The sequence below is a fragment of the Cucurbita moschata genome, unplaced genomic scaffold (assembly GCF_002738365.1).
Source record: "Cucurbita moschata cultivar Rifu unplaced genomic scaffold, Cmos_1.0 Cmo_Scf00011, whole genome shotgun sequence".
NCBI classification, from domain to species: domain Eukaryota; kingdom Viridiplantae; phylum Streptophyta; class Magnoliopsida; order Cucurbitales; family Cucurbitaceae; genus Cucurbita; species Cucurbita moschata.
The window spans coordinates 2,681,664-2,705,029 of NW_019268527.1; the positions used below are offsets into that span (position 1 = coordinate 2,681,664).

General features: G+C 35.2%; 3 protein-coding genes across 3 annotated transcripts; 2 read left to right on the plus strand and 1 right to left on the minus strand.

Annotated features, from left to right (window-relative positions):
• Positions 1–3,243: 3,243 nt before the first annotated feature.
• On the plus strand, positions 3,244–5,229 carry LOC111449628 (NAD(P)H:quinone oxidoreductase-like). Its single transcript, XM_023089605.1, has 3 exons — positions 3,244–3,360; positions 3,468–3,662; positions 4,817–5,229. Exons 1-3 carry the CDS (start codon positions 3,267–3,269, stop codon positions 5,119–5,121), a joined length of 594 nt encoding a protein of 197 aa, XP_022945373.1. The 5' UTR covers positions 3,244–3,266; the 3' UTR covers positions 5,122–5,229.
• A 7,530-nt stretch (positions 5,230–12,759) lies between these two features.
• On the plus strand, positions 12,760–17,349 carry LOC111449789 (phosphatidylinositol 4-phosphate 5-kinase 6-like). The gene is made up of 8 exons (XM_023089831.1): positions 12,760–14,310; positions 14,426–14,593; positions 14,674–14,839; positions 14,926–15,042; positions 15,115–15,308; positions 15,387–15,511; positions 15,591–15,648; positions 16,710–17,349. The coding sequence occupies exons 1-8, from the start codon at positions 13,136–13,138 to the stop codon at positions 16,996–16,998; spliced, it is 2,292 nt and encodes a 763-aa protein (XP_022945599.1). The 5' UTR covers positions 12,760–13,135; the 3' UTR covers positions 16,999–17,349.
• A 373-nt stretch (positions 17,350–17,722) lies between these two features.
• Positions 17,723–19,422, minus strand: LOC111449793 (protein SHI RELATED SEQUENCE 6-like). The gene is made up of 2 exons (XM_023089840.1): positions 18,546–19,422; positions 17,723–18,323 (listed from the first exon to the last, which is right to left on the minus strand). Exons 1-2 carry the CDS (start codon positions 19,168–19,170, stop codon positions 18,088–18,090), a joined length of 861 nt encoding a protein of 286 aa, XP_022945608.1. The 5' UTR covers positions 19,171–19,422; the 3' UTR covers positions 17,723–18,087.
• Positions 19,423–23,366: the final 3,944 nt, after the last annotated feature.

Genomic DNA, 23,366 nt, shown 5'->3' on the forward strand with positions numbered 1-23,366 from the left:
CATGACAGAAGTGAGAGAGTTGGAAGGAGACCGATGATCAAAAGACGTATTAGGTCGAGTGTCTTTCGAAAAACTATTATTATCATAGGATTAATGTTAGTGGTTGCAAAGAGATAGGTCGGGGAAAAAATAGACCTATAGAAAGACGGAAATGAGGTAATCTATGCAGCTTTACCGAAGTTACAAGGGAAAGGAGAGAAGCAGATTTATCCGGATCGAAAAAGTAAATTCCGAACATGTCTAGTCAAGAAATTGTTTCGAAAAAAGCTATTTTGGTTCTCAATGTTTCTCCACACCCAATAACCGGTTGACTGTCGAATATGCACAATGCAAATCTGTATGAGTGGATAATGTAACGGTCCAAGTCCACCACTAGCAGATATTGTCCTCTCTGGGCTTTCTCTTTTAGGCTTCCTCTCAAGTCTTTAAAATGCGTATGCTAGGGACAGGTTTCCACACCCTTATAAAGGGTGTTTCGTTCTCCTCCCCATATCACAATTCACCCTCCTTCAGGCCCCCAACGTCCTCGCTGGCACTCGTTCCTTTCTCCAATCAATGTGGGACCCTCGCCAAATCCACCCTCCTTCGGGGCCCAGCGTCCTTGTTGGCACACCGCTTCGTGTTTACCCTCTTCGAGGAATAGCCTCCTCGATGACATATCACCCGGTGTCGAGCTCTGATACCATTTGTAATGACCCAAGCTCACCGTTAGCAGATATTGTCCTCTTTGGACTTTTCCTTTCGGGCTTCTCCTCAATACTTTAGGGAGAGGTTTCCACACCCTTATAAAAAGTTGTTTCGTTCTCCCCCTCAACCGATATGGGATAAGGATAATGGGTTGCTTATCCCGTATAAGAAACTTGTTTTTATTATTATTATTTTTAATTTAAAAATAAAGAAAACAACACTATTGTTTGGAAAATAAATATATTTTTCTATTTTTCTCAAAAAAATAAAAAACAAAAATAGCGTAAAATTTTCATAAATTTAAATTTGGGCTTTTATAAGGGCCCAATAACTTATCAATATTCATGGGCTGTTCTTAAGCATGGGGCTTTTGCAAGCTGTTAAATTAATGGGCCCCTTTTTTCATTTACTTTTATATTTAGCCTCAAAACTTTATGATATTTCAATTTTACCCTCTATTTTTTTCACCTTTTTATTTTAAGTTTAATTCATAATAATATTTTTTTATATGAAAATTATTGGGTTTTATTTTTTGAAAATTTAAATTTACTCGTCCCCATCCAACCGAAACAAGACATAAGAATACACGCGATTGGCTGAATTTCTACACGATTTATTTATCACTCATTTGAATCTCCTCGATCAACTCATTGTCCCGATCAACCCATCGTCGACTGTTTTACTTTACCGTTGATTCTCGACCCTCTAAAAGAATTTTTATTTGATTTTGCTTATGTGAAAGCTTTGCAACGAGCACATGGATGAAATTTATAATTATCCTCGATGCCACTTCTCGAGATCTCAAGTTAAGATTGGTGGTTTTTCTTTTTTAGTTTCTTGATCGGTTGACCTTCTCCTCCTCGTCCCTCAATTACCTTGCAACATCCCATACCATCGAATCGGCTCATCGTGGAAGATACTCGTCCGAGAAGAAAATAGAGAAGGCACTAAAAGGAAGCACATTAACAGATAAGCTTAACTAGTTCAATTCATTTTAACATAATATTGTGTGTCGAGACGGTTAGAGGTCACCAACTATTTGAATTCTTCTCGTTCAAAACAAAAGCCTACATGGATATGGATATCACAGTAGTTCGTGAATATTTTCATAAAAACGGGTTATAAATATTTTCATAAATACGTATCCACATACTTATAAAAAATGTTTTGTTCTCCTCTCCAATCAATATGGGACATCAGAATGGGACGTCTATGACAATCCTCAGACTACAGAAGAAATATTCTTAATTATAGGAGAAATTTGATATTCAAATTTACTGGAGTTGTACGCGCGAGTCCAAGTTGGATTGGATTCTAGAAATCTTTTGAACCAACAAAAAAATTTTAATTTGGTGAACGGAGCAATCTAAATTGTGTTTACAACCCAACTCAACCCAACCCAATCTTTTACTTTTAGGTTGGGTTATCAGATTATTCTTTTTTTATATTATTATTATTTTAAAAAATCTTATTTATCCATAGTACACGTTACTGTATTATATACTAATAATCAAAATCTTATACAACTCAGATATCAAACATTCACAAGTCACAATACATCGTTAACATCAGTTACAAACGTCAAATATTCTTAGTCTTCGTAATAATCTTAAAAGTAGAGTAAGACAGAGTTAGGCTGTAATTCTATTTTTGGGTTGATTAGGTTGGCCCGATAAAAAAATGTCAACCCGCGAACTGACCAAAATTTTTAATTTTCAAAAAATTCAACCTAACCCAAGAAAAAATAGGCTGGATAGTTCGAATTGATCGAGTACTCAGATCATACGAAAACTCCTACGACCAATTGATGGTCGAGATTAATAATGAAAATAAAAAGGGCTTTTCATAGTTTCCTTAATTATTATATTTTGTTAATGTATATTTACTAAACTAATATTGTTGGTGGGACCATAAATCCTAGAACATGATCTGTCCACCTCATCTCTTACATAGGCTATTTATTATTTATCCAATTAAATAATAGGGCGGCTCAACCCCTTTTTCTCTCTTGATTTCTTTTATTTCTCCTTTCAAATATTATTTTTTAATTTGAAAAATGTTAATTGCCAAATATGTGGGGAGAGACGTTTCGTTTAATGATAACGTGTTTTGAATTAACGGTGCTTAGGTCCCCGTTCTTCGCTCGTTTTCCAACTATAGTTAAAGACCCAGATATTCGATTTTGCTATAAACACCCACGATGTCCAAAAATTCAACTCCAATGACTCTAAAATTAGTCTCGGGTAGAATTAGGTGCTTCTTTCTGTCCAGTTTTTAAATTTCATACTATTCTCCGATCTTAATTCTGGTTATTATTAATTTAATAGCCAAAATTATAAAATAAAATTTTGATTCTATTTTATTTTATTAATAAAATATTAAATAAATAATCATATAAAGATTGATTTTTTTTTTTTAATTTAAAAACAGAAACAAAATAATAACAATTAATTAATATAATAAAATAAACAAATTAATTTTAAGAAAAACATCAATTTAATATACGTTTGTATCGCTCACAAATCTCTATTTAAACTTCCATCGTTCATTGGCGAATTCGGGGAGCGTCTTCGAGATCTATGGCGGCGACGGCTACGAAACCGGTGGTTAAAGTGGCGGCTCTGTGCGGCTCTATTCGCAAGGCCTCCTACAATCGCGGCCTAGTTCGCGCCGGTACTCTTGTGTCGATTTCTTATGCGTTGATTTCTTGTTTCTTTATATCGTTGATTGTTGAAATTTGGTGAGGGATTTTCATTTTTGTTGCGATTTCTGTTGATTAGCGATCGCGATTTGCGAGGAATCGCTTGAAGGCGTTGAAATTGAGTATCTGGAAGTGGAGCCTCTGCCGATGCTCAATACGGATCTCGAAACGCCGCCGGATGGTTTTCCGGCCGTCGTTGAAGATTTCCGGCGGCAGATTCGTGAGGCTGATTGCATTCTCTTTGCTTCTCCGGAATATAATTACTCCATTGCTGGTCTCATTTCTTCTCCTTCAAGAAATCTGTTAATGGCACGATGAATTTTTATTTTTATTTTTTAATGTATATTTTTTATAATTAAAAAATTATTTTATTTGTAACAAAATTAGGATTAGATATCTATTTAACCCACTGAGCCCGAGCCCTGATCAGTGTGTGTTAGATGAACACGACTCTTCACAATCGTATGATATTGTCCATTTTGAGCATAAGCTCTCGTAGCTTTGCTTTGGGTTCCCCAAAATGCATCATACCAATAGAGAGAAAGAGCATTCTTTGATTATAAACCCATGATCATTCCCTAAATTAGTCAGTCGATGTGAGACTTTCATCATCTAACACCTCCCATCGAACAAAGTGTGTCTCCCCTTAATCGAGACTCGACTCCTTTGGAGTCTTAGTCATTTTTTACTGCCTTCGAGGAGATTTGACTCCTTTTTCTTTTGGAGTCCTTTGTTCGATGTTTGAGAATTTACCAATCTATTGGCACAACTAAGTTTAGGGCATGGCTCTGATACCATGTTAGACAAACACGGCTCTCCACAATTGTATGATATTCTCCCCTTTGAGCATAAGCTCTTGCTTTGTTTTGGGCTTCCCCCAAAAGGCCCTCGTACCAATGGAGAGAGTATTCTTTGTTTATAAACCCATGATCATTTCTTAAATTAGCCGACATGAGACTTTCATCATCCAACAGTGTGGACCTGAGATTTTCGATAGGTGGTGGGGATGGATACAAAGAAGGCCTCCCAATCCCCGCCTTGACTCGTGAATATAAGGATGGGGAGAGATTTTTTTCGATTAACTAAAGCAGGGTTGAGATAAGGATTATAATCTCATCCCGATCTTACTCTATCATGCCTCATTTGAAAACGCCATATTTTTTAAAACATTAATAAATATTTAATATTAACGACATATTTATTCTCGATATTTGAAAATATTTTAAAAGAATAATTGAATTCAACCGCAATAATTTGATATAAATTATTTTTTAAATATAAAGATACCTTTAATTCCGATAAAAATATAAATAATGCGCATGTTAAAGTTTTTTAAATTATTTTTTAATCCAAATTATTAAATTATTTATTAAAAAAAAAAGTGATTAAATTTAAAAATAATCGTAGCCAATCTAATCATTGCTGCAGCTCCATTGAAGAACGCAATTGATTGGGCATCAAGGCCACCAAACGCATTCGCCGGAAAGGCGGCGGCCATCGTGAGTGCCGGCGGAGGGTTCGGCGGCGCACTGGCACAGTTCCATCTCCGGCAAGTGGGAGTCTTCTTGGACCTTCACTTTGTCAACAAGCCAGAGCTTCATGTGAATGCCTTTCAGCCACCTCCCAAGTTTGATGACAATAATGGCGACTTGATTCATCAAGAAACCAAGGATAGGTTGAAGCAAGTTCTTCTCTCCTTGAAGAACCTTTCTCTACGCCTCCGATCAAATTAAAACAATACCCGACCACTACTTTGATCTTTCGTATCTTTGCTTTCATGTTTGTTTTTGTTATCTCGAACCCCATTTGAATAACATCGATCGTCCTATTTTTCGTTGGTATTTATCTTTCATATAACTTTAACATGGCTTTGACAACAAAATCGATATTTGTTTAAAAAGTTGAGGGCAAAATAGGAAAGGAAAGAAAAGTTTTTACTCGATAGTAGCTTTTTCATGTATTATCGACAATTTATTTCGATTTTTTTTATTCTAGACTGTGAGATCCCACGTTAGTTAAAGAGAGTAACGAAACATTTCTTATAAAGGTGTGAAAATCTCTCCCTACTAACACGTTTTAAAATCGTGAGACGGATGGTGATATATAACAAGTCAAAGCGAACAATATATGATAGTTGTGGGGTTGGGCTCTCTTAGAAATTAACCAGAGATCTAAAAGAAAAAAGAAACATTTCTTATAATAGTGTGAAAACCTCCCTCTATTAGCATGTTTTAAAATCAAAATATTTCTGATAAGGGCGTGGAAACCTTTCTCTAGTAGCTCGTTTTAAACCGTGAAGTTGACGGGAAATTTTTTAATTTTTTTCTAATTATAAAAAATAAAAATAACACAACTGTTGATTTTTTTTTTTTTTTTTTGGGTAAATAAATAATTATTAATGTTCCAATAATTAAAGGGCCTGCAATTGGATTTATAGGCCCATTAGAAGAAAATTGGGCCGGATTAGAATTGAGAATAAAGCCCAATGTTCCAATGGGCCCGAATTAAGTCAACATTTTATATTTGCCCCTCTTTTTAGCAAATTTATAAATATGATAAAAAAAACAAATTTTCATTATATTATTTAAATTTTAGTACACAAAATTTAAAATGGATTAAAGTTAAAAAAGGGAAAATGAAATATGGGTAAAAACGTGGAGTGATGGAGACATAGGGAATGAAATGGTAAAAAACAGAGAGTAAAAAAAAGAGTGTAAAAATGTAAAAGTAGCCTGAAAGAGAGAATTTACAGTGGGGGCGGCCGCCTAAATCTCTGACCAGTTAAGCTACTAAGACATCACCAATTTTTTACCTTCCATTTATACCTATTCTCTCTTTCCTCTCAAATGGTTTTTTTTTACCCAAATGGTAAAATTTTGTTCACATAAAATTTAAATTTATATTAATTAATTTTTAATTTTTTTAAAAAAATTTAAAATTTTATTAGACACTCACAAAAAAGTAGGATTAAATAAACACAAACATGAAAGTTTCGAGACTAAACTTGAAATTTAACCTTATAAAGAAAAACCCATAAAAATTTCGAGACTAAATGTTAGAAAAACCCATTAGAATGTTAGATGAAAACGACCATAATTTAGATATTTACCTTAATGAAGTGTAAAAAAACCCACCTGCATCAATTTTCATCCAAACTTCTAAATATTTTTACTCTAAAGGTAATTTTCAAAAATTTACGAGAGGTTAACGATCCGATTACAACTTCTGAAATAAGTGATATAATAATTCAAGTCCACCGCTTGTAGATATTGTCCGTTTTAGTCTGTTACATATTTTCGTCAGTCTCACAGTTTTAATTCACATCTATTAAGAAGAGATTTCCACCCTCGTTTTCTAAACCCTAAACCCTAATGGAAAGAAGATTGGAAAAGGCAGTTTCTGTTTTGGTTACTTCCTCAAGCAATTGGGTTAGCATTAGCGTTAGCAATAGGTAGCCCACACTCCACTCTGCCATTTTTGTGTACCTTCGCTTTTTAACCTTCCCAAATCCCTTTTTTTTCAAATTTTAGGGTTTAGGTTTCAATCAACTCGGGTTAAAGTATTTGATCCGTTAAGTATATAATATTGTAAGTTTTAGTGAGGCTGACGAAGATACGTAACAGGTCGAAATAAACAATATCTACTAGCGATGGGCTTGAACGATTACAAAGGGTATTAGAGCTAGGCACCAAGCAGTGTGACGCGAGAACACTAGGCCTTCAAAGGGGGTGAATTGTGAGATCTCACATAGAGAAATGATCGAAACATTTCTTATAAGAGTGTGAAAACCTCTCCCAATAGACTTTTTTTTTTTTTAATTGTGAAGCTGACCACAATACGTAATAGGCCGAAGCGGACAATATTTACTAGTGGTAGACTTGAGCTAATACAATTTAGAGACTATGTTTAGCTCATATAGTTGGTATAAATAATAACTAATAATTCATGTAAGTTTTTCTTAACTATAATTACATATTTTCTAGATTACTGTCGTAATTTCGTTTCATTCGTGTATATATATATATATATATATATCTTTTATTCGGAGGTCACAAATTATGTCACTCTATTTTGTCTTATTATGTATTTTAATTTATTATTTAAAATTTTTAAATTTATGTCTAATAAATTTTTAAAATTTGAATAATATTAAAGAGATGTTTAAAATTTTAATTTTATATTTAAATGATTAATGAAATTTTAATTTTGAGTATAAAATAAGGATTTTTTATATAACGTTTTTAAAATTTTTATATCTATTAATTTATTATTATTATTATTTTGAGTTTAACCTTTAATTATTATTTTTCAATAATTCCAATTAAAAAAATCATAATATTATTTTGTTTAAATAAATGAAAACTTTAACGTGCACAAAAAAAAAAAACAAACCGCCGTTGACGGCGGCAACCGCCTCTCAAACAGTGGCGGCGGGAGAAAGCGTGCGCGCACATTCACCTCGCCGGCCATATTTTTGTCAAAGTGTTTATTTAAAAATTTATAAACAAATAAACATAATTACTTTTGGAGCAATTTTAATTTATTTTAGGCTTCACAATGTCAATGGATTATTATTGTTATTTTTTAAGTCAACTCTATATTTAATATATTTAGAAACGTTAAAATATAAAATAAAATTTATATTTTGATCTAATCACTCTTTGAATTAAAATTTCTCGACATGTACTTAACCTACGAAATCTAATCACATGAACTTGTTCGGGTTTGAACAGACATCAAATAACCATACCCAGTGCCTTTATTTATATCTTTGACTTATTGTCGTCTTCTTTAAATAAAATGAAATTTTCTTTTTACGATTCAATAGACAGTAATACGGTAACATGACGTTTGACAGACTTTGTTATGAAAGATACTTACCTATCAAACAAAGACGACCCCCAACAAGTAAATGCTAGGTTACAAAAACTTTTTACTACCATCATTCTTTTTTACCTTGTAGTGGTAGGGTAACACATAAATTTTACACCAACCCCTTGGTGACATAAAATTTAACTCGATACCCACCCGGTTACTCGGGTTGGATTGGACATTGAGGTATATAAATAATAATTAGGCTAAATTATACCAAATATCCTTAAAAATTTGGTGTATATTTTCGTGAGATCTCACATCGGTTGGAAATAGGAATGAAACATTCCTTAAAACGATGTGAAAACCTCTTCCTAACAGACGCGATTGAAAACTGTGAGGCTGACGGTAATACGCAACAGACCAAAGCGGACAATATCGGTTAGCAGTGGGCTTGAGCTGTTACAAATGGTATAGAGCCAGACGTCGTTTGGTGTGCCAACGAGGACACTAGGTCCCAAAAGGGGTGGATTGTGAGATCCACATGTTGGAGAGGATAACGAATCATTCCTTACAAGGGTGTGGAAAACTCTCCTTAACGGACGCGTTTTAAAACCGTGAGGCTAACAACGATATGTAACGGACTAAAGTGGACAATATCTGTTAGCGGTGGGCTTGAGCTGTTACAAATGGTATAGAGTCAAACGCCGAGTAGTGTGCCTAGTGAGAACACTGGGCTTCTAAGGAGGATGAATTGTGAGATTCCACATTAGTTGGAGAGGAGAATGAAGCAATCCTGATAAGGGTGTGGAAAACTCTCATTAACAGACGCGTTTTAAAATCGTGAGGCTAACGACGATATGTAACGGACTAAGGCGGACAATATATATTAGCGGTGGACTTGAGCTGTTACAAATGGTATAGAGCCAAACGCCGAGTGGTGTGCCCAATGAGGACACTAGGCTTCTAAGGAGGATGAATTGTGAGATTCCACATTAGTTGGAGAGGGGAATGAAGCATTCGTGATAAGGGTGTAGAAACTTCTCCCTAACAGACACGTTTTAAAACTGTAAGACTAACGACGATATGTAACAGACCTAAACGAACAATATCTGTTAGCGGTAGGCATGAGTACAAATGGTATCAGACCAAAGTGGACAAAACCATTTACACAATCAAAATTTAACAAACGTGAATTATATTATAAACGATATGACGTATATTTTTGAATTTTCACATAAGTTGTTGCATCAATTTTAAAATTTAAGGATAAAGACGAGAACTTTTCAAAGCTCGGGAGTATAACTGAAACCCTATCGATCGAGAACAAGGGTATTATAGGAAAGTGAAAGATTTGGAGTGGGAAGAAGTTAGAAAGACATGGAATTGAGTGCAATAGAAAAAATAAAGAAAGAAAAAGTTAAAAGACAAAAAGAGTATTCTAAGTCTGACAACACAACATTGTACACATCAAACCTTCATTGTTGGTCCAATGCTGCCCTTTGTCTTTTCCATATCATCACCACTTTGCCTCTATTTATGTTGACAATACACACACCTTTGTCTCCCCCACCTCTCCCTATTTGCCAATGGCCAACCCATTGCCCATAGGGCATATGCCCTACAAAATTTCCCCATTAATACAAAGATCTCTACTTTTCTTTTCTTTTCTTCCCTATCAAATGGCCTTTCGTCTTACACGTTGCCTAATATTCGACCCTTCAAACTTATGTCTTTTTCTTTAATGGGTGCATGTGGGTCGATCCTATTCGGTTTTAATTGGGTATGGTTGGTGTGCAATTACGCTATTCAATCATTTTCGGCTTCTGGGTCTTTTAGCTCTGGCTGATTATGATTGAATTACGTGCACACGTCTTTGAGACATAGAAACTGATATGAGTCTTATAGATTAATAGTGTTTGCCAAATTATAAAGACTATTCATGTATTATTGCTAATGTGGTCTTAACTGAATCAATTACGTGAGTGTTTGTGGTTGAAAGGAGGATATGGTTGGCCAAAATTTGGTAATTGGATGGTCAGTGCAGTGTATAACAATTCAAGCCCGTTTTGAACATAAGCTCTCATGACTTTGCTTTTAGATTTGCTAGCGGTGGACTTGAGTTGTTACAAGTGGTACCAGAACAAATCACTGAACTGTGTGAGATACTGACGATAGACGTGTTTTAAACTTATGAGGCTGATGACGATACAAAACGGGCTAAAGTGGACAATATTTGCTAACAGTGGAGTTTGTAGACCGCTCGGGTTTCGATATTAATAGTTCTCAAATTGGTATATAAAATAATTATATAGGTTTGAATATTGAGAGATTATATTAAAGAAATTGCCAACAAGATAAGTTGTGGGAAATGAAAATGTTTTGTTTGATAGCCAAAGTTGAATAATGGTATGTCCAAATACCTTTGTGAATGGAGGGGGCATTACTTTTTTTTCTTTTTTTCTTTTAATTTAAAAATAGCAATAATTTGTAATATTAATTAAATAAATATATTATAATGTTTTTTCAAATAATTAAACTTTCTTAGTCAAAAGCTTATATATATATATATATATATATTAAAAAAATAATCTTGAATTGTGGAATCACTTTAGGGTTGTCTGGGTGTATTTTTTTTTTTTAATAATTATTTTGGGATTTTATTTTTTTTAATCCCTTTGTTTTAAATTTTAAAAATTTCTAGAAATTAAATTAAATTTGATATATATATATATATTTATTTAAACCATAAATATATTCTTAAAAAGTTATTATTATTATTTTTTATTTTTAGTTTCTTGAAATTAATTATATTTTTCTTAAAATAAAAATTTGTTTAATATTAATAACTAAAATATCATAAAACTCAAATATTGAACCTTTACAAGTCAGTATACATAGCTTTTATGAGTTACAGACGTCAAATATTTTTAATTTTCGTATTAATCTTAAGAGTAAAATAAGGTTCGGTTGTAACCCTATTTTTCAGGTTGGTTAGGTCAACCTCTGAACCTACTCGATTTTTTCGGTTTTCCAAAGACACAGCCTAACTCAAATTGAAAAAAGAAAAAGTCTAACCCAACCCAACATTTACTGTTCCGATTGAATAGTGTGAATTCGTTGAATTCTCGAGTTATATGAACACCTCTGAGCCAGAACCGAACATCATTAAAAAACATTTAATACTCGAAGATAAACAAAATCGAAGGTTTAAATTACCATAATACCCAAGAATTATGTCAAAGAAAATTTGGGAAAAAAAATTAAAATATTGTTGGATGCATGATCCATCATCATCATGTACTCATGATGGATGATTCAAGTTTTGATGCATAAAAGGACAAGTGTCAACTTTTAAAGCCACTAACGTTAACTCCCTTGTGGGCCCCACTTCTCTCCTGTTTTTAGGGAGTGGAGTGGGCCTTTTGGGCTTTGACCTAATTAACATTAACAAAGTAGCCACCACGTCTTAATTTTATTTTATATTTAATTAATTTCTTAATATTTTAATTAATATATATTTTCTTTCATTTTCTCCCACGATTTTCTCATGGGTAATTTTTAAATAATTTTGTGCCCTTAATCATGTCAATAACGTTGCTTAATTATAAAACATTCTTTTAAATATAAATTAATTGATCCATCGTCTGAATTAAATTAATTTTTTTACTCATTTATTCCGACAAAACTTAACCTAAAATTTTACTTTCTCGAAAAATACAAATATGTATAGATTTACTAATTTTAGGTTAATTTCAACACGTAAGATGAGAACGAAACATTGTTTATAAGGGTATGGAAACCTCCATAGCAAATGTGTTTTAAAAATTTTAAGGGGAACTGAAAGTTCAAAGAGGACAATATCTTGGACTGTTACAGATTATGTCTAATACAATCATAGAAGACCGTACTTAGACCGTAATAATCTTCCCGACACTCCAATTAATTTTAATAAACCATGTTTATAAAAAAAAAATAGGAAGACACAAAATTACTCGTTTTAGGTTAATTTCAACCAATTATGTAAGATCCCACATTAACTAAATAGGGGAACGAGTGTCAGTGAGGACGGTGACTTCGAAACGAGGTAGATTATGAGATCCCACCTCGATTAGGAAGGAGAACGGAACATTCTTAAGGGTATGGAAACCTCGTTAACAAATCATTTTAAAAATTTTAAGGGAAAGTTCAAAGATGACAAGACATTTACAAATTATGTTCAGTAGAGACATAGAAGATCGTACTGGAACGGTAATAATCTTCCCGACACTTGATTAAGAAAAAAAAAAAAACACAAAATTATGAGCATGTTTCTCGTCCCTCCAAATGTTTGGTTTTTTAGTTATTTTAGGAACCAAAAGCGGGAGGGAAAAGGAAATGGGGTTGAATTTCTTGGTCCAAATAATTCTAAAATTGAAAAAACTAAAATTAAAAAAAAATTAAAAAAAAATTAAAAAAATTAAAAATTAAAAAAAGAAATTAGCGAGACAAAGAGAAAGGGTCCGTCATTGGTATCAAGAACCTTTTGCTTTCCTCCTCATCAATCAAACAGCTTAATTCTTTGGTTATCCCTTTTTTAATTTTTTTTTTTAGGAAAAAAAAAAAAATTGATTCTCTTTCCATTTTCCAAAATCCGAGACTTACCCATTTCACAAAATCATGATAGAACCTCAAAACTAGAGGAATCACTCTCCGAAGAACACAAACAACGCCGTATTTATGTAATCCCTCTCCGTTTCATTCCCTTTCAATCGCTCTCTCTTTCCCATTTTCCTTCCCTTTTGAAAGATTCGATTAACCGACGTTTTTCCCGATCTGGGTTCTTCGATTTCCGGCGAAAATGGGTAAAGAGAGTGATGAATCGAGGGAAGAAATGACCTAAATGACACCAAAATCCCTCAAAAAACACAGAGATAGGAGAGATTCAGAGTGATAATGTACAAAAAAAACGCTGGACTCGTCAAGGCTTGGAAAGCAACCGTTCGTAAAACCCACAACTCCGCAAAGAAAAGGGCTAATAGCATATTTGCAGCAATGTCCGTCGCTCCAGCAGACGACGAACCAGGCCCTGGTGAGCTTCATCACGCGGAGAGAGCGATACCCAATGGCGATTTCTACACAGGGCAATGGATGGATAATATGCCACACGGTCATGGCAAGTATCTTTGCACCGATGGGTGTATGTACGTTGGCGAATGGTATAAGGGCAAGACATTAGGCAAAGGCAAATTCAGCTGGCCTTCTGGTGCTACTTATGAAGGCGATTTCAAAAGCGGCTACATGGATGGTAAAGGTACTTATACTGGCTCTTCTGGTGATACTTATAGAGGGTGTTGGGTTATGAACTTAAGACATGGACAAGGAACACAAAACTATGCTAATGGGGATTATTATGAAGGGGAATGGCGTAGAGGGTATCAAGATGGGGAGGGGAGATATCAATGGAAGAATGAACATCATTATATTGGTCAATGGAGAAATGGGAAGGTTCATGGTAATGGAACAATGGTTTTGAATGATGGGAATCGATATGATGGGTGTTGGGAAGATGGGTTACCTAAAGGGAATGGAACGTTTAGATGGAGTGATGGGAGTTGTTATGTTGGTGTTTGGAGTAAAGAATGTGATGAACGGAGTGGAACATTTTATCCGTGTGGTTCATCGAAGGATGAAGAAATGGCATCTGATCCTCAGGGGATGTTGGTTGAGTATTTGAATGATTGTGTGGTTTGTAATGGGGAGAGGATATTGATTTATCCGTCTCAGAAGATGATAACATGGTCGGGGATTGATATCGGTTCGTCGCCGCAGAAGTTAATGGTATCTAGGAAAGGGATTGATGGGAATAGGAGATTGAAAAGATTATCTGTTGATGGGAAAGTTTCGATTTCTAGTTTTGATTCGATGAATGATGGATCGACGAATGAAGGGAGTTCGAGAAATGGGAAAGGAATTGGGAGTCGTCATAATCATCATCAACAACATGATTTCGAACAGAAGGGGAAACGACAATCGAATTTGAGATTTCAGCCTGCTAATAGACAGGGTGTTACGATATCAAAAGGACATAAGAATTATGAACTCATGTTGAATCTGCAACTCGGGATTAGGTATATATAAATGATTCAGCTACGTCTATCACGATGCTACTTCGTGTTCGAATGTTGTATGAAATGAATGAGTATCTGTTAGCCAACTTAGTGATCTTTTTGTTCCATAGCGCAGGCATTCTGTTGGGAGGCCAGCTCCAGCGACAACGCTTGATCTAAAGTCGTCGGTTTTCGATCCGAAGGAGAAAGTCTGGACGAAATTTCCACCGGAAGGTTCCAAGTATACACCACCTCATCAATCTTCTGATTTCAAATGGAAGGATTACTGTCCTGTTGTCTTCAGGTCAGTGCTAAACGTAACGATCGGCATATTTCTTGTTCGGTTCGAAGTTTTCAGTCATCTTATCGAATTTGTAATTTCAGGACTCTTAGGAAACTGTTCAAGGTCGACCCAGCTGATTATATGCTATCTATATGTGGAAACGACGCCCTTCGGGAACTCTCGTCCCCCGGAAAAAGCGGGAGTTTCTTTTATTTAACCTACGACGATAAATACATGATTAAAACGATGAAGAAGGCTGAAGTGAAAGTTAGTCCTGTCATGTCTCTCAGCTGTCGTATATGTTTCTACGAGTTGAATATATTCCAATCTTAACACGCCACGATAACGTGCAGGTTCTCTTGAGGATGCTTCCTGCCTACTATAAACACGTTCGATCGTTCGAAAATACTCTCGTCACCAAATTTTACGGTCTTCATTGTGTTAGATTGACGGGTACTTCACAAAAGAAGGTATTAAAGGATAGTAAAGCATTACAATGGTTGATATAGATCCTTAAATTCATAGATGTTCTTGATTTATAGGTTCGATTCGTGATAATGGGAAACCTGTTTTGTTCCGAGTACACTATCCACCGACGTTTCGACTTGAAAGGTTCTTCACATGGTCGGATAACTGATAAACCGGAGGCCGAAATCGACGGGACGACCACGCTTAAAGATCTCGATCTTAATTATATATTCCGGTTGCAGAAGATTTGGTTTCAAGAGTTTTGTAGGTATGAACTTTTGAACATTTTTCCTTATCAGTTTTGTTTGCAAATCATTGCTGTTCATGACAAAGAATTTGTGTCCAGGCAAGTAGACAAGGACTGTGACTTTCTTGAACAGGAGAGGATCATGGACTATAGTCTATTAGTTGGTCTTCACTTCCAAGAAACTTCGGATCAGGAACCGAACAGGCTCGATAGCCAAGATTCAGGTATTTGCTCATCGGTTAAGTTTCCGTTCCGAATCGTAGTTTCAGCAAGTAATCTGATATTCGAAAATGTATCTTTCAGAAAGTAGAGATCCCGACTATGAAGCAGACGGTCAATTCACGGAACAAGACTCGGGCAGGTAGAATGAACTCGAGTTATTGATGTTGTAATAGCTCAAGCCTACCACTAGTAGATATTGTTCTCTTTGGGTTTTTCCTTTTGAGCTTTCTCTCAAGGTTTTTAAAACACATCTTCTAGGGAGAGTTTTCCAGACCCTTATAAAGGGTGTTTCGTTCTCCTCCTCAACTGATGTGGGATCTCACAATCCACCCCTCTCCGAGGCCCAGCGTCCTCGCTGGCACTCGTTCCTTTCTCCAACCGATGTGGGACCCTCACCAAATCCACCCTCCTTTGGGGCTCAGTCTCCTCGCTGGCACCTTGCTCGGTGTCTGTCTCTAATATCATTTGTAACGACCCAAGCCCACCGCTAGCAGATATTGTCCTCTTTGGGTTTTCACTTTTGGGCTTCCTCTCAAGGTTTTGAAAACGCGTTTGCTAGGGAGAGGTTTCCACACCCTTATAAAGGGTGTTTCGTTCTCCTCCCCAACCGATGTGGGATCTCACAATCCACCTCCCTTCGAGGCCAGCGACCTCATTGGCACTTGTTCCTTTCTCCAATCAATGTGGGACCCCCCCCCCNTGGGGCCCCCCCCCCCCAACTAAATCTACCCCCCTTCGAGGCCTACCGTCCTTACTGACACATCGTCTCATGTCCACCCCCTTCGGGGTTTAGCTTCCTCGCTGGCACATCGCTCGGTGTCTGACTCTGAAACCATTTGTAACAACCCAAGCCCATCACTAGCAGATATTGTCCTCTTTGAGTTTTCCTTTTTGGGCTTCCCTTCAAGGTTTTTAAAACGTGTCTTCTAGGGAGAGGTTTCCACACCCTTATAAACGGTGTTTCGTTCTCCTCCTCAACCAATGTGGGATCTCATAGAAATCCTGCAAGAACCTTCTCACGATACCGTTGTAGTATAGCGAGAAACTCGACCATCCCGGCTTGTTTTCAAATATTTTGCTGATGCACCATGCTAGCTAATGTGCCTAATTTCTTCCATGCTCAAGTTTATTAGCTTTCTGAAATAGATGCTTTCTTGTTCAACATCAGTACCAAATTACTTCAATCATTTACTTTTTCAGGTGGGCTTCCATTAGATTAGGCATCAATTTGCCAGCACGGGCAGAACGGACGGTGAGACAAGGAGAACCCGAAGCTCAGCTAGTAGGAGAACCAACTGGGGAGTTATACGACGTGATCATTTTCGTCGGTATAATCGACATACTACAACACTATGACATCAGTAAGAAACTCGAACATGCTTATAAATCGTTTCAATACGATCCATCATCGATATCTGCTGTCGATCCAAAGCAATATTCAAAACGGTTTCGAGATTTCATCTTCAGAATTTTTGTAGAAGACACTTGAAGAAGTTAATACTGACCAACCCAATTCATCAAAACTTGCACCAGTGGCCATCGTTGTACAGTCGGTCCGTTGTGAGAAATGATATCGGTTTTTGATAGTCGTAGCGTTCGGCCACGAGAAGAAGACGTAAATCAAAGAAACAGGTAACCATTTGGTGTATAAAGTAAAGTAACCATGTAGAGCTTTGGCAATTATGCATTGTATTCTTCCTTCTAAGTTAGAAAATTGTGATATGATTTAGAAAAGTTATAGATGAGAGTTGTGCACCCAACTCTTACTAATTTGTAAATGTATCTCTTAACCCAAACCCAATGGTTGAAGCCCCAAATAACTCCGATTTCCATTGTTGTTCTTTCTCGTTGCTTTCGTATAACCTACGCTCTTAAGCCCACCGCTACCCGATATTGTCCTCTTTGAGTTTTCTCTTCTGGGTTTGCCCTTAAAGTTTTTAAAACGTGTCTGCTAGAGAGAGTTTCCACACCCTTATAAAGAATGCTTCGTTCTTATAGAAACAGGTAGTAGACTAACTTAATCTTAGGACGTTTTGGATATAAGATACTGAATATCGTCTTTATAGCTTAAACCCATTTGCCATTGGGTTCTCGAACATCTTTTTTGCGTACCGTTTAGTCACATTTCTTTGCTATTTGCTATGATATGTAGTCGGGTCGTTTCCTACTCTTTGTACAATGAGGGGCCAATAATACATGAAAAGACTAGGGTGTGATAGTGAGCTATGGATTTTGTTTGCCTTCTCGGGTTGGCTTCGACTTCATGCATATAGCTTCCTACATATTCACGATGAACACGGTCTTAATCATAATTAGAAAAGATCCATATCGGTGACAATATTTGAAGTTGTAGCTAAAATTTAGCATTCACAAGTAGATACTCGACGGTTACGAGCGTTTCTTAGATAGACAATCAAACAAGAGATGGGGGCAAGCAAGCTTGCTTGCTTCATCCTAGTAGAGATATGATATCTTTCAAGGTTCCGAGCCGAGAGCCGAGAGCCGAGAGCCGAGGTGAGACCGAGGTTTCGGGTAATCGTTAGGACGAAGAGTTTAGGAAGAAAGAAGAGGAATGTGTCTATTCCCTGTGATGGCTACCACTTTCCAAATGGAGATGTGAAAGAGATGGGTATCCATTTTTGTGATCAACAACTCCTTGATCATACAGAAAGCCTTTGAAGACATGGCCACCAATGTTGACTGTTGCTTGGTATGCTAACTCTCCTTCACCACTGCTAATGGCTGTCACTCTATGGTACCGGAACACCGCCGGGGCACGAACTTGCCCCGGTAGCGACTTCTTGAAGCTTGCATCTGTTGTCAAAAGCCATCAGAGTTCCAGAAACAGAGCAGATTTAAAGATGAACAATTTGAATCTACTGAATTCAAGATCATGAGGAAAACAGAGTGAAATATGAAAAGATTGTTGGGTTTTCTCAAGAACAGATAAACAAATCATTACACACAGAGAAACAGAGAGAAACAGAGAGAATCAGAGAGAAACAGAGGAAAACAGAGAGAAACAGAGAGAACCACCTTGATGGTTGGAGGTTGTTTCAAAGCTCCTGGAGGTGGTGGCAATGGAGGCAGAAGCGTGAGAGGCGGCGGCGGGAGTACTCTGCGAAGGAATCAAAACTCTGGGTCTTTTAGCACCAGCAGACGAAGAACCAGAAGAACCACCGTCGCCACTAGCAGTGGCAACGCCGTCCATCACCACCAACATCTGACGTTCACGGCGGCGAGACGCCGGAACCCAAGTACTCTTCACATGAGTAGAGCAATGATTCCCACGTCCTTTACAACAAGTCCTGCACCTCCGATACTCACACTCTTTTTTAGCTCTGTTTCCACAGTCCCTACAAACCGCCATGGAGCTCTCGCCGGCGTCGCCTTTGTCGCCGGCAATAAACGAATCCCCTTTCCCAAACCCAAAATCATGGGTTTTCTTCAGATTCTCCAAACTCCGAGTACGATCACTAACTTCCTCAGCCGTCTGATTAGGCGGCGGCTGAGGAGGAGGCGGGAGAGATGGGGTTGCCGCTAAAAGTGGAAATATGCCAACGCTGACACCAAGAGCGGCGGGGGAGTGGAGAGGAAGAGAAGAATGATGATCGGAAGTAGACGTCGGAGCTAAAAACAGAACATCTCTGAGACCCAACATTGAAAAACAGAGTGAAGAAGATGATTGATTGGAACAAACTGAAGAGGGTGTTTCAGATTTGGGAAGAACAGTACTTAAACGATGAATAAATTTGTTAAGAGGAAAGCAAATGCAATGATGTTGGTGTGTTCATGGCGGGGAATTTCTCTGAATTCACATTAACAGAGGAGAGAAAAAAAGGAAGAAGATGAAGTGGAATGAATAATTCTCCAAACTCTGCAGTGACAAAGTTGTTTTTAGATTTGAAAAGGAGAGACAATTCACTTTTTTTTTTTTTAACAAAATATTTAAAATTATATATTAGAATTTAGAACACAATCCAACTTAACCCTCTACGGTCCCGCTATTTTTTAATTATTTAAAATATCGAACTTATTTATCATACAACGTTACATTAATAACTAATTAATTACAAAAGTCAAATATTCTTCATCTTCGTAATAATATTAAAAATACAGTAGGATTGAATTGGGTTGTCCCTATTTTCATATTGGTGAGCTTGACCTAACGCAAAAAACGTCAGTCTACGAATAAACCCAAATCTTCGATTTTTAAAAAATTCAACCCAACTCGAAAAAAAAAAAAAAATTAAAAAAATCTAACCCAACCCAACCCAAACTTTTATGGTTTGGATTAGTGAGTTTGGGTTGATTGGGTTCTCGAGTTATATGAACACCTACTTTTAAACCTTCTTTAACCCTACATCTTTAGGGTCACTCTCATTCAAACGGGTATCAGTTCAATTCATACAACTCTTATTGATTAGTGAGTTTGCGTTGATTGGGTTCTCGAGTCATATGAACACCTCAACTTTTAAGCCTTCTTTAACCCTATATCTTTAAGGTCACTCTCGTTTAAACGTGGCATCAGTTCGAGTTCAAAATTTATTAAAAAGCTTTTTTTAAGTTATTGGATTTTCCTTTTATTTTTCACTATTTACTACTAATTTAATTAAACGAAGTTTAATTATTAAGTATTATTATTTGGAGGAATGTCCAATCAAATCAATAGGCCTTTTTTTTATTCACTTTTTTATGGTAAAATAAAAATAATATAATAATAGAAGATGATTCATTTTGCCTACCACTTACATCAAATGTAATCATCTTATTTTATTTTATTTATTATTATTATTATTTTATCGAATATATATTAATTACGGTTGAGCTATGATCACTAATTTAACGGTCTAATTAAAATATTAAGAAATATGACGTGTAATTAAAAAAATTAAAATAATAATAATAAAAAAAAATTATTCCAAAGTGAAATATGGGGAAACCCTAGATTCATCCAAATGTTACCTAAAGAGACACCTATGAGCCATAGAGGGATGGACCACCTACCCTCTTTAATGGAACCCTAACCCCTCCAACCATAGGCCCCTATGACCTACAAGCCACCCCCCAAAAGGTTCTTACACATTTTTCAAGTTAGTCCTTTCATTTTCTCCTTTTTCTTATTTTTACCCCTCTTTTTCCCTTTTATTATTTTCTTTCCCTTCTTTTTTGGGTTACTTGTTGGGGAATGGGCACATTTTTATTACCTAATAATTATTTCATAACCATGCTTGTTTTAAATAATTAAAACCTTCTAGTGGGTTATTTTTTATTTTTTTTTATTTTTTTAAAATATTATAATTAGTTTAATTTATCATTTTAAAAAAATAAATATATTTTAGGAATATTTACCTAAAGTTAATATTATTGAATTTTCTTTTAAGAGCGTAATTAATGTCACTTTTTTTTTTTTAATCAAATAGTGGTTATTATTTTGTGTTTATAAATTTGTACCTCTATTATTTACGTATTTAAGATAAATATCGGGATGTCTATCGAATAGATAGAGAGATGACTTTCTCGTCCTCGTCTCCGTCTCCTATTTTAATTCTCATTTTTATAAAAAAAATTTGTTAAATTTTGCAAGGACTCCGAGAATGATTTTTTTTTTCCTTTTAAAATTTACGATAGGTGAATTTTCTACCGAGAATCGTTTACGGTTTTTTTTTTAATCTCAATTTAACCAAATATTTTTTTGATAAATTTTCAAAGGGTTGTTTTTTTTTTTATGGGAAATATCCATTAATTTTTAATTAGATAGCTAATTAATTTTCAATTTCGTAGAAATTAAATAATATTACATATAATTGTGACCATGTCACAGAGGATGCAGGAGAGTATTGGGATACACGGGTGCTAAATTCAAATAGGGTTTGAAGCGTTACATTTTAATTCAAATGCTTAACTATATAATTTAAATATATACAATTATCTAAATCTAATTTTGTCGGAAGCGTATCTATAAATACATTTGTTCGTGATGTTCTTCAACTAATTTATGTGATGGTCGACAACCATATTCGTCTCATAAAAACACTATTTTCACATATTATTGACATAATATGTCACGTAACCAAAGAATATTCTATCATATATGTGATGGAAATTAAAAGGTAAAGTTGTTCAATTAGTCGATTTCCATTATCGTCGGCATCATCTCTCGCTCTCACCTGCATTCACCAACGACTCGCCTAAACGCTACATTTTGCATGTCAATGACTCGATTTTTCCTTCCTTTGCCATTGTGTCTTCCTCCACCGTTTTCACAATGAAGGATAAAACTTGGTTTTTCGTCAAAATCGATTAGCTGAACCAACTGGAATGGATTTAAGTCATAATCTTATAAAATCTAGTTTTTAGAATTTGGGACGGTTGTTAAAAAGATCCGATCATAACTTCACATTCAAAAAAACAAACTAAATTCTAGTCGTCGGGTTGTTTTCTTGTTTTTTTTATTATTATTTAAAAAATTCTACTTATTCATAATCCATATTACATTAATAACTAAAATCTTATAAAATTCAAATATTCATAAGTCACAATGTATCATTACCGCAGACAATCTTCATAATAATCAAAGAAGTAAGGTAGGGTTTGGACTCGTAGATTAGTCGAGTTGACCAAGCTAAAAAAATGTCAACCAACAGACCGACTTAGATGTTGGGTTTTTCAAAAATTCAACCCAGCCCAAATCAAAACAAAATCTAACCCAACCGAAGAGAGAGAAGGGTAAATGAGGGGTAAAAAAAAGGTAAATGAAAAGGTAAAAAGTGGTTTTGGGAGGGTAAAATTTGAAGGATGTGAATGGGGAATAGAGGACTATGTACTAACCCTAAACCACCTATTCTACTTCTCCTTTTCATTTAGGTCTTCTCTTCCATATTCCTCAACCCTTCTTGTTTCTTGTTCTTATCTTCACCTAACCCAATACTATGCTTTGCTTTTTCCCCCCTCTACAAATTGTTGACTCTATCATAGACTTGAGAACCATCTACGTTTTGTTCGGTAATAATTTGGTTTTCGTTTCCCACTTTTATAAAAGTAGGTTTGATTTCTTCTCATCTTTTTCAAACATTTATTATAATTATTACTATTTTGTAATATACAATTTCAAAAATAAAAATGAAAACAAAAATTCAACTGTTTGACGACCATTTATTTCGATTTTACTGGTAAGTTTTTCAAAAATTAAAAAAAAATATATAGTTTTAGAAAATTGGGCTTTAAAAATTTAAATATTTTATTCAAAAGTTAAATTCATGGACGAGAATTAAAAAGAAAACAAGTTCGATTCTCACGATGAAATAGAAATTTAAATGTTTCAAGATAAAAACAATGGTAAAAAGGTAAGAAAATAAGAACAAGTCAAATAACAAGTGGTTACCGACATTATATTACTTTCTTTAAAGAAATTTTAATTCTAAGCTAAATTTTAATTCTAAGCTAAATAAAAATAAGGTTTATTTTTATTTGAGTTAAGACACCATGCGATGTGATCAGTGAGAAAATTTAAACCTCTTACTTTTTGGTCAAGAACACATGCCTCAATCAGTTGTCCCGTGAACATTCACAAATGAAAAAAAGAAAACAGAACTTATTGTTTTATTTTGATTTCTATTTGAAAAATAAAATGCGTAGAAAAGACGATAATAAAGATCATTTCAAATCATATTTTCCTCGATTTGATAGGGTACCAAACAAATTCAAAGATTAATTTGAAAATGGAGACCGTCACATTTTTTTTCCACACGACAAATGAAGATTTGAACACGTTAACTTAATTGACGTAGAAATCTTTTTGACATGAAACATAAAGTTAAAAATAAAAGATAAACAAAATTGTAATATATCTTAAAT